This window comes from Acinonyx jubatus, chromosome A1, assembly GCF_027475565.1.
Source record: "Acinonyx jubatus isolate Ajub_Pintada_27869175 chromosome A1, VMU_Ajub_asm_v1.0, whole genome shotgun sequence".
NCBI classification, from domain to species: Eukaryota; Metazoa; Chordata; class Mammalia; order Carnivora; family Felidae; genus Acinonyx; species Acinonyx jubatus.
In genome coordinates this window covers 62968371-62980974 of record NC_069380.1, presented here as the reverse complement: position 1 = coordinate 62980974, position 12604 = coordinate 62968371, and the positions used below count along the sequence as shown (strand labels likewise).

Below are 12604 nucleotides of genomic sequence, written 5' to 3'. Positions count from 1 at the left end.
TCAGGCCTTGTTTGATAATAAATTTCCAGATATAAAATTTCAAAATGATCATTTTCAGAAAGAGTAACTGACCTGACTTGTAAAAGGTATATAAATGCCTATTCACACTCATTCCTATAAAACTCATGATTTGTTTTATTTCTAATGAAACTCATTAAGCTTCCATTATAGCAATGTGAAATACATAATAAATGCAGAACTTATATTCATAAGAGTTATAGTTCTTAAGGTTATTATAATTCATATTTTAATTTTACAAATAGGACTTTTACTTAGTTTAGTTTTTAATAAATCTCTTTGGAGTATTTATTTCACTACTGCAATATCCTGTGCCTAAGAGACTTTCCCGTCAATCCCCCATGACCATATTCTGCTACTGTCAGCCTACTTTCAAGGTGCATTAACTGCTCCAAAACTATAGGGGGCCATCTGGTTAAGTGCTTCTGAACTGCAAGAAATATATCCTGAAACTCCTCTGCACTGATGGATTACATCTTCAAACCACATTCATAAAATGATAGTTAAGTAATTACAGAGTACAGTTATTGAGTCTGCCACTACAGACTCTTAACATACCTGCAGAAAGCTGAGAGTACACATAAGCCAGTTAAAATTTATGTGTGGCCTAAGAGTGCTTCAGAAAATCAGGTGAATTATTTTCTGCATGCTAAACTTTGGGGTATTTGGAGTCAATTTCTGGCCATTGCCAGGAGAGGACTGTACATGGCCCAGAAAACTGTGAATAATAAGAGGAGAAAAGCTGGGCTGTTTGGGAAGCCTTATAAACTATTATGACCCTAGGAATTCAGAGTTCAGTGAGGGTGTTTGAACTATGAACTTGAGTTAACATGCAGAAAAGGTAGAGGAAAGGTTTCTCATTTTACCAGCACGAAGATCAGCCTAGTTTAAGCTAAAAAATTAGCAATGTTTGTGTGATAAGCCCAAAACACTAGAGTCAGAATAGGAAGACAAAGAATAGGGTCAGAAATAATAAAAAATAGCAGACTAACCAAGATATTTGGATACAGAGAAAGAGGCCACAGTCAATACCATCCAATACCCCAGTTTTTTAATTCCTTGATTTTTCTTTTCTAAACAAGTATTCTCGTAAGTCAGAGAGTGCCAAGGAGAACACAGGAGCACACAGGTTCTTTATCAGAAAAAAACTGACACATGATGGATAACCAGGAGTTACAAAGAAAAAAATAGGTACAATTGTTTCGTTGCAATTAAAAACTACAACAATTTGTTTTGTTTTCTCTTGGTTTTTTTTTTTCAACTTTTTTTTTTTAATTTATTTTTGGGACAGAGAGAGACAGAGCATGAACGGGGGAGGGGCAGAGAGAGAGGGAGACACAGAATCGGAAACAGGCTCCAGGCTCCGAGCCATCAGCCCAGAGCCTGACGCAGGGCTCGAACTCACGGACCGCGAGATTGTGACCTGGCTGAAGTCGGACGCTTAACCGACTGCGCCACCCAGGCACCCCTGTTTTCTCTTGTTTTTAAGACAGGATGAAACACCTAGAAGTAACAGTTGAAAAAAACTGAAACATTAAGGAGTACATCTGTGGGGAGATTAGATGTCAGGTTTGTGTAGAAAACGGGAGTAACTAGCTAATGAGGCTTGAGACATGGAAGATGAGATCAAGCAGGTCCACATAAATTCTGATGTAGAGTTTCTCTTTCATTTGTAAAATCATGTTTATATTTATCAGAGTAATAAACATATCTAATAGAAAACTGAGTAGTACCAAAAGGTCTTATGTTAAGAAAAAATAGCATTCCTAAGCCCAAGCACTTTATATGCCATGTTTCCTGCTCCTGTAAGCAGTAGTAATCAACCTGATGGATTTTTCTGGTATTAACCTTACATATCTACATAACTTGTAGTAAATAGGCAGTTTTTCTGTTTCTTGAATGTCAATTCGTGGCAATATTTATCGATTTTCTGTTATACCACCAACTCCCCATTTCTTTTTCCCATCCAACTAATATAGTTTTAGCAAGGTTTTTATTAATGTAATAGTTGTATCTACAAATCTACTATTTACTTCAGAGCAATACCTTATTATGATTATATTTTTTCTGTAAAATTTTTCCCCTATAATCTATAATTGTCATGGTATCTATCAATTGCCTTGAATCTATCACATCTTTCTATGTATCTACACTGTTTTTTTCTCAAATGCTTTAGCAGATCTGTCAAACACTTAGTAATATCTTTTCCATACATTCCAACATCTCACCTTTTTACATTTATTTATTTTTGATAGACAGAGAGAGACAGAGCACAAGTTGGGGAGGGGCAGAGAGAGAAGGAGACACAGAATCTGAAGCAGACTCCAGGCTCCGAGCTGTCAGCACAGAGCCCGACATGCAGCTCGAACTCACAAACCACGAGATCATGACCTGAGCCGAAGTCGGACACTTAACCGACTGAGCCACCCAGGTGACCCCAACATATCACTTTAAGTTACTATTTTTTTCCTTTTTAGCTTATAAAATTCCCTTCCACAGCCACCTTTTTCCCTGTTCTGATGTTTTCAATCTGATGTTTAGTTTCCTAAACCCCATATATTCTTTTTTTTTTATTACTCCCATTGCCAAGAGCTTTCTACAAAAAGCATAATAAAATATGTATATGTGCATCCTTACCTATCTGAAAATCTTTTTATCTTCATGGTTGACTGCTAGTTTAGCTGGGTATAGAATTTCAGGCCAGAAATCAGTTGCTTTATAATTAGAAAGTATTGCTTTTGCATTTTTGTCTAGGATTCCTGTTGATAAGCAACTATAAATCTAACCCTATCTTTGTATGCATTACACACACATATATAAATATATATATACATATATATATATATATATATATATATATATATATATAGACACACACATATATATTTATTTCTTTCACTGGAAGATTTTGATATCTTCTCTTCAATATTCAGAAGTTTCACAATTATTTGTGTGTGGTGTATGTTTCATTGATTGTGATGGATCCTTGGTGGGTTCCATTTGGAGTCATGATTCCTTACTTTTGAAAAAAAATGGTATTTGATAAATTTCTTCTATTAGTTTGGTTATTTTCTCTGAAATTCTTATTACTTGGATCTTCTGGAGTGAAATTCTAATGTCTCATCATTTTTCTATTTCCTTCTCTTTTGTGTGTTATTTTTTTTATATTTCCTTAACTTTATCTATAAAACCCTTCCATTGAATTCAATTTAAAGAAATTAAAGAAAGGCACAAAGATTCTGGGATAGAGTGATCAGAAAGCTTGAAAGGAAATCAAAGGAGTGAGAACAAAGAAAATATAGTCAATAGCACAGATAAGTGATATCAAATGTTCAAGAGAGACAACAACCTATAAAAGGCTATTAGATTCTGAACAACAGCAACAAAAGATAATCAGTGACCTTAGCAAGAGAATTTCAGTGGACTGATGGAGGCAGCAATCAGACTGAATGGATCAGGAAGTAAAAGAGGAAAATTGATAAAACTTTACAGACATTCAGGTATTAAAATTAAAAAGGAATTACGTATTTTATTTAGCACAGTATTTGCAAAACTGTTAGGATTACGTAGGATAAGCCTTCAGTATACCATACAATTATTGCCAGTATAAAATAATGTTCTATATAGAAATGAAAATTGATGTCAAAAATATTGAAATATACTTATTAATATTTATTATATAAATGGATTCATACAATATGTGATCTTTTGTGACTGTCTTCTTTTACTTATCATGTTTTCAACGTTCTTCTATGTTGTAGCATTTATCCATAGTAATCCCTTTTAACTGCTGAACAAAGTTTCATTTTATAGATATATAATATTTTATTTATCCATTCATCAGTTGATGAACATTTGAATTGTTTCTACTTTCTGTATATTATGAGTGAATTACACTGCTATCAACATTCATGTACAGGTTTTTGTGTAAACACATGTTTTCTTTTCTCTTAGGTATACAGCTAGGAGTAATATTTCTGGCTCGTATGGTAACCCTATGTTTAACCTTTAATAGAACTATCTAATTCTCAAGGTAGTTGCATGATTTTACATTCGACCAGTGGTGTTTGAGAGTTTCACTTTGTCTACATCCTACCACACTTGTGATTTTTTTATTTTTTTGATTATATAACAAAATATGTTAATTAAGGTGACTATAGACATACAGCTAGTATCTACAAGAGCTGGAATCTAGTCATATGCCTTGTGGCAACTCAAAAGTCATGCTCTTTAGCATAATGCAATATTGTGGCCAGTGAATTTTATTGAAATAAAAGGGACTTTGCTATTTTTTATTTATTTATTAATTATTATTATTATTATTATTATTATTATTATTATTATGGTTCTTTGACATTTTGTAGTTCCTGAAAAAATTCAAATTCTGGTAATTTCAATTTTTTGCAATAAATGTAAATTTTTATGGGAGATGGTTATAATTTGGAATCTCATTTTGTGAAATTATATTTCATGTTATATTTCAAACAGAAAGATTAAAGATCTTAGCCTATAAATAGTTCTAGTTTTACCTAATCACCAAAATATAAAGTATAAAAGTTCTAGTGTTCAAAATTCTCGCAATATGTTTGAGAAATGGAAAACCTGGTAGATAAATGGCTCAAATTTTAATAGGTAATAATAATATCCAATACATATTCTCTTATGTATTGAATCAGCAGCATCCAAGCAAATATAAAGTAAAATTTTATCCAACGTAAAACAATTACATACACTTTAAGTAAAAAAAAAAAAATCAATGGCCAACCCAAATCCTTTCATTTCCAGTTGATTGTACACTAATTGAAATGGTTGGTTTTATGTTGACAGTTGATTTTTTTTAATGAAATGGCCAATAATAAAGTTAGCGCATTATACCACACACTCTAGAAAAGCAACCTTCCATTGAATTTATTCAGACCAGCTAATTGCTAAATTAGATGACCATTCCAAGTTATTGAGTACATTTCAAATACTTTCATCTGAACCAAAAGATAACTAAATGTGTTTTGGTTACTACTGCACAGTTAAGTAAAATCAAAAGGTGTCTATCTTTCTGGAATATCAATATGATTAAGCCTGACACTGGTGCGTAATACAGATAAGTCAAAGTGCTGTGGTGAATTCTCAGAGCAAGAAAAGAAGTTTGTAGAAGTGAAAGAAATTCACAGAATCACCTGATACCACTGACCAATCAGTGGTGATTAACTGGTTCTGTATCACTATTATAAGCTATTATCAGTAAGAATAAGTTTCTAAAATGTGTATTAGAGTCAGTGTTTTAATGAAAAAACCTTAGGCAGTTTTCGGAATTCAGAAACTTCGACATATTAATGTTTTTAAAAATCTCATATATATTTTCTGTATATATAAACACTAACCTCATAACTGCTTAAAACTAAGTTTTAAGTTAGAACTTCTCACTCTATTACAGCTCTAAAGTTACTATTTATCATATTGGTATTCTAGGAACAGAATGGGGAAAAAAGAAAAAAAGGCAATTTAGCAGTCTTTTCCTACATGAAATAAAAAAGACTTCATCTCTGCTTGAACCCAGTACGTTATGAGTATTGAAAAACATATTATAAAATGTCTATATATTTTGTAGTTTTAAGCAAATGGTTATGATTATTGCTTTTTCTCACATTTAAAAATCAAATTTATTTTACACATGAAGACATATTTCCAAGGAAGTTTTAGTCTCTCTATAAAAATGAATATTTAATAGAAACTGATAATATTCTCTTATGTATTGGAATTAGAAGGTTTGAAGAAGTAAAATGTTACTTAAATCCACTACTTTTAACAACACTGTAGCATTTATTGGTTTTGCAATAAAAGAATTATAGAAAATTATTGTTATATTACTTTTTATGTTTCACATTGAAAGTAGGTAAAGTAATTTCTAAGCTATGGGTCATTATCGTTTCTAACTAACCATGCTCAACAGTTAGGTTTTTAACTGCTGACATCACTTTTTTTTCTTTTTTGGAAAAATGATAGATATTATTTAATATTTAAAGATAAATTGCTGCAAAACTGTGATTTTTTGGCTGACAACTCTGCCCTAAACAAGCTTAGTCGATATGAACAACAAGAAGTTTTAAAATAAATTTGCTAAGAGAAGAAATCTGAATTAAATTTTCCATACATTTGCTCAGCCACTATAAGAGGAATCAAGTATTGTTTACAATCTATTATCAAAGGGCAATTTCATCTGATGCAAACATCTAAGAAAGTTCATGTTAACCCTTTAGAACTTCTCCTTTTATAAAATTCCTCACCATACTCATCACAGGTAATTTTCAAAGGTATAAGCTTGTCTACCTCAAGCAGCACAGGCTTAAAATGTAGGAAACCCCTGGGAAGCATGTTAGCACAATGGCTTCTCCAGAGAAAGGGGTCAGAATCACAGATGGCAGAAGGCCAGGCATGATTGTCCTCTTTTCTCCAAGATTCTTGTTCCCAATTCAGAAGGATTTACAGAGGAGGAGGGGACTTTGAAGTGTCTGAGATCCCTGAGGTCCAACCTACAATCTGTAAGTCTCCATGTATATGAGATCTTGTGAGCAACTTATTTTTTGTCTTGTAGGTTTTAAAAATAGAGGGCTTGTCCTAAACAAAATAAAATTAAAGTTGTGTCTGCTAGGATCTTTCTCTAGGAAGCCTTGAAACTTTTTATAAACTATTTTCTAAAATTTTTTAATGTTATTTATTTTTGAGAGAGAGAGAAAGAGACAGGGCATGAATGGGGGAGGAGCAGAGAGAGAGGGAGACACAGAATGTGAGACAGGCTCCAGGCTCTGAGCTGTCAGCACAGAGCAGGACACAGGCTCAAACCCACAAACCATGAGATCATGACCTGAGCCAAATTGGATGCTTAACTGAGCTATCCAGGTGCCTCTAAACTATTTTCTAGTTAAAATATTTATTTTGGCCATACTTGGAGTACCCACAGGTGACACCAGTTCAAGCCAACACATCTAAAGGATAGCTACTTTGGTCTCTAGAACCCCATGTGATTTTCCTACCACCCATGCATAATCACTGCCAAATTCCCAATTATACCTTCAACATGCTGAGAAAGTTGACATATATCCTGTGCTTCACTTCATGAATAAATTCTTAGAATTTTCCTGAATAAAAATTTAGCAATATTTATTAAAATACTTAAAATTATGAATGAATAGATTCTTGGTTATAGCATCTAGAAATATACCACAAGGGGAAACAGTTATAAAACAATTTACATCTGGAACATTCCTATTAGCAGTATTTATTACAGTGAAAAATTGGTAACAACCTAAATATCCAACTTCAGTTTTAGATTAAATAAAATTATAGTCCTTCCATATGATAGAATATTATACAGGCACCAGCAACCACATTGCAGAGCATTTTATTTTATGGAAACAAATATGTGACGTGTTGTTAGGTGAGTACTTTGTGACACAAAACCAAATAAATGTACTCTTGAATCTCATTCGGTTATACCAAAAATGTAAAAGTATTGATCTAATTATATGTATAATTAAGTCTAGCAAGAGCCTAGAAGGCTTGCTTATTTCCTGATCCTGCTTATTGTTTTACAAGTATAAGTTGTTTATTTTCCACTCATTTTGAAAATTTTCTAAAATAACCCATTTCAATTTCTTATAATGGACATTGATTATCCTTCAGTAAAAGAAAAGTTAATGTTACTAAATACCTTGTCTGTCCTAGATCAACTCTCTATCTACGTGGTATCACATACATTTAATAAATGCTTTCTCCTTTCCTAGACTTTCAGAACATACATCTTTCATATGATTCTGCTATTTTATATTATCCTCTAACAGTTTTTGTTGAGAATTTATTCTCTAACAAGAAGGTGGCCACCTCGCAGTCCCACGACTTACATATTATCTAACGCTGATGCTCCCAACGGGCACCTCTTGCTGTGTGGTTGCCACTGAATCCTGGATGTTCCCCTTGAGAGTCTGATGTATTTCAAATGTAACAGAGCCATAATTTCCAATTAACTCCAACAACTAAACCCCAGACTTGTTCCACTTTCAGAATTCCTTGTTTCACGTAATCACACTATCATCCCACCCAACATAGTTTTCATCCTTGCTCTCTCCCTCTCAATCCCATTTCCAATCCATCAACAAATCCTGAGTAACTCTCCTTCTCCTATTTATCTAAATCTCCCTGCTTCTCATATTAGCCATTCTTCCTATTCTAGTCCCAATCGCCACAATCTTTTGTTTTGTTACTTTCTTCCTCTATGTTTGTTCTTCTTCTACTTTTGGTCCATTTCCAAAGTGAAGCCAAAACTACCCTTATAAAACATTAATTATATAATATCATCCTCTGCCTACAGCCTTTGGCTTCCCATCCCACTTAGGATAAAATCTGAACTCCCTGCTGGAACTATCAAATCTTAATTCAGAATCTCTATCTCTTACCCGTTCACTCACTCTGTTCTGGCCACATGGGCTTCTGTTTGTTCTTTGAATACAATAAACCTATTTCTGCCACAGGTCCTTTGTATGTGCTATTCCTTTTGCGCCAAACACAGTTCCTCAGATTTTCCTGATTCTTTTCTTTTCCTTCTTTAACACCAACCCAAATATCCTCCTTTTAATGGCCTCCCAAAACACATGCTTCTGAAGTACCTTTTCCTACCTCATCCTGTTTTGTTTTCTTTATAACATTTGTCAGCTATAGTTATTGTACTTGCTATTAAGACGTTTAAAAAGTACCATTTCTTAAAGTAAAATTCCTACCCACTTGTCTAGTTAGTGACTCTAATTATAGAGGTTACAGGGCAGGAAAGGCGGTACAGTTCAATGACAGGCCAAAAGAAAGGTGTTTGGAGGCTAATTGTATGGAGCCAATTTACTAATAAATATGGCTGGTTTATTTCCACATACTTACATAGAAGGAAAAGGACAAGAGGAACATTTACTTATCCATATGATGAGATATGTCATTTTAACTGTTAAATTCACTTAATATCGGGGCACCTGGGTGGCTCAGTCGGTTAAGCGTCCGACTTCGGCTCAGGTCATGATCTCACGGTCTGTGAGTTCGAGCCCCGCGTCGGGCTCTGGGCTGACAGCTCAGAGCCTGGAGCCTGCTTTGGATTCTGTGTCTCCCTCTCTCTCTGCCCCTCCCCCCATTCATGCTCTGTCTCTCTCTGTCTCAAAAGTAAATAAACGTTAAAAAAAATTAAAAAATAATAATAAATGCACTTAATATCCATCGCAATAACAAATAGATTGAGTTCTAGCCAAACAGAAATAAATGATGATCTAAATCCATAGATTAGATTTTGAAATATATTCCTACTTCTACTTCCTCCCTTTGTCTCACACTATTCCAAAATTAAGAAGTTATCACTTATAGAAGACAATGTTCTGAAACTCTTCAGACCTGACACTTTGTCAGGTCTTTATAACTGTCCCTTGATAGTTACCAGGGCATACACATATTATCAATAGTCATAAGTCTAGCGAAAACAAAAATGTTCCTTCATCTCCAGGAGAGCTGCCTTAGGAAAGAACATGTTCTAAGACATTAAGGGCGAATATTTTCATGCCACCTGTCCAAAATATGACTTTCTGCTATCTTCAATAAAAATCTAAATTTCAATCATCATCCTAGTAGACTTTAAAAAGACAGACCTCAAAAAGAGCATTTTATATGATATTCTCTTCTAGTTCTAGAACAAAACTTAAGTATGAATAACTGGAGATGTTCACAAATGTAAAGATGAAAGAATGGGACTCAATTTAACACAGGAGATAAAAAAAAGTGGGATTATTTCCCTCTGCCATCTTGAAAAGGATATGGCTTTAAACCTATGAAACAAGAAGATGGTGATGTTAGGCTGAATGGACAACATATCCGTGAACCGGTTTCCTAAGAGTTTTTATAAACCTTTATATTTTGAATATCTACTTATTTCCTCGAGAATATGGTTACTTATGTCTGTATACTCTTTCCTATATAGCAGCTCTGTCCCTTTTACTTATAACAGGTTTTCATCATGTTATGTATTGAATGCACACCTACTTGACATATATATCTACATACTTCTACACTATAGCCATGTGCCATTGCCCTCTTACATATGTTACCCGCCTTCCTACGACCAAATAAATTAACATAATGAGGCAGAATAAATATACACTGAAGTTTTATTTTTCCTTCCTGCCCCCCAGTGGCGTAGCCTGTACACTCTCTGGAGACTGTTTACCCCACTTCGGAGACCGCTAAAATTTTGCTATATCCCAAGGAGAGAAACCAACTCATCTTAAAGCTCTTTTGATTTTATGACCAGTGAACACTCGAATTTCTGAATAATCTAGATCTGCACACCTTATTACGGTTCATGATGCTAGGAAGTGCTGGCTAGACCAAGGCATTCGTTCCTTCAGCCACAGGTTATATTGTTGGCCGCTGGTGATTCAGAGCTGAGTTAACATACCACCCACCTCCACCCTCGCAGCCTTCATCTAATTACTGGTCCAATGATCCAATTCCTCATCCAACGCAGGCCAAACTGAAAGGCTGAAAGCCTCCAGAATTCCTACTGGATTCAGATGAGGCTTCCATTACAACCACAATAAAGTTCAACTGCTCTCTCTTTAAGGCACCACTTCTTCTGGTCTTTTTACTGATTATAACGTCACGCTGCCAGAAACCTCCTGCACAGATATCTCTGTCCCAGCGTCTCTTTCCTGGGAAACCTCAACAATTATGTGTCGAGTTCCTAATAAATTGTTTATGGAGCCACTGGAAATTCAAGAATTAAAATAATACCCTAAATTTTCCTGAATCCCCATTTGGTTCTCACTGAGTCAGGACTAATTTCACCTGGAGGTCTTCTTTGTTTTTTTTTATGAAAAATCAAGTTTCCAAAAATTCCTCCTTTTGAATGCCTGAGCGACATTTACTATTGGGCTTAATATCACTGCTTCTGAGGACAACAGGGTTTGTCCATCTTGATCTCAGCCATTCTGCCTCAGGCTATGGTCTAGTTGATACTGCTCACTACAATACCTCCTTCAGTGTCACTTTAGCTCCTGACACAATCCCACGACCACTGAGGTCCAAGAAATGTCTGAACACTTGGCGTAATAACAGCATAAAGGACTTACTTTATCTGGGAAGTGTCTCTCTGAGGGAAGGCTGTGAGGTTTAACTCACTAGTAGATGTGACACCACTTTTCTCTTACACTTTTCTCAATGGAACTTAACTTTCAGTTCTGCCATCCAGGCTGAGAGCTCTGTTTCCCCAAAGCACCAGTCATAGAATAAGCAAAATACCATTATCGCCTCCTGGACGGGATAAATGTTGGACACAGACCCTGATATCCTCCTTGAATTTCCTTTGATGAAGACACAGACTTTGATAAAAATGCAATCCTAAGAACAGACCCTACATAAACTTAGGTTTTGCAGAGCAACTATGAAAAGCATACCAGTGACTCTAGAATATTTGAATATTAATAGAGTCAGTACTTTAAGTTTGTTATGTTAGTTATTAGAAATAAGAATCAACTGTCCATCCAAGGTTCTACTTAGGAAAAATGAAAATATATGTACAGATTGTTATAAAAAGACTAATAACTAGAAAATAGTCCTTCTTACGCCAAACTCCAACAAATGAAGAATGGAGGGTGGCCTTCACAGCATGTAACATAATATTTGATTCTAACTAAAAGATTAGTTCAGTGAAGTGTTCTTTTGATAGAAATTCTCATGCTTCATATGCTATATGTTAAAAACAGCAGTATATACTCACTTGATGACATATTATTAAAGATAAAACAGAAGTATTTCATAAACCACCAGATTATAGATTATAAGTAGATTATAAGGTAACATGTAAAACGTGATACAGAAAATAAATACAAAAAATGCATATTATTCATTTACGATAACTTTTATAGAAAATGGAACAAAAATCTTCACAGCAAGGCTCAGAGAGTTGCCTGCAAATGACTTACTTGTTCTTTGTTTCCTCTAATTGTCACAGTAGACTCCATGTCTAAAGCTTATTCACTGGGATGAAGGTTATCCTGAGATTTTCATCACATATTAAAATGCTGAGGCTATGTCTCCTTTTCACAGATACAGACTGCCCTCCATTGAAATACTACTGTACATTGATTCTGTATGAAAATCGCTCGAATATTTCTAAAACTCTAGATACAAATAATTTATTCCAATACTCACTCTTAGATAGGACTATTAGGATTAACAGATTTATCACATGTAATGGAAAGTGGCCACTTATTATTTACCATTGATTATACCAATAAATAGAGTTTCAGTCACTTACCTGAATAACGTGCTTTAGTTTATCAATAATTTGATTTATCACAGGATCAGTTCCTCTGACTTTGACTTCGGGATTTCCAGATTGGGCTTTGATTCCATTTCCAACCACACGCTGAGTATAGCTAACAAAATGAAAAGTGGAAGATATATGAGTTAGTAACCTGGTCACAATATGATCTGCCATAACTATTTGAACATATTTGAGTTCAGAATATTGTTCCTTTAAGGGTACATGACAATATACCCTGGCACA

The 12604-nt window shown here is 34.5% G+C and overlaps 1 protein-coding gene across 1 annotated transcript in view; it reads right to left on the bottom strand.

The window, feature by feature from the left end:
* Positions 1–12604, bottom strand: part of GPC5 (glypican 5) — a 682923-nt gene that overhangs the window by 200583 nt on the left and 469736 nt on the right. Inside the window, exon 6 of the mRNA XM_027065090.2 lies at positions 12353–12473. Within this exon, the coding sequence (XP_026920891.2) occupies positions 12353–12473 (121 nt within the window). The remainder of the gene's footprint in view (positions 1–12352; positions 12474–12604) is intronic.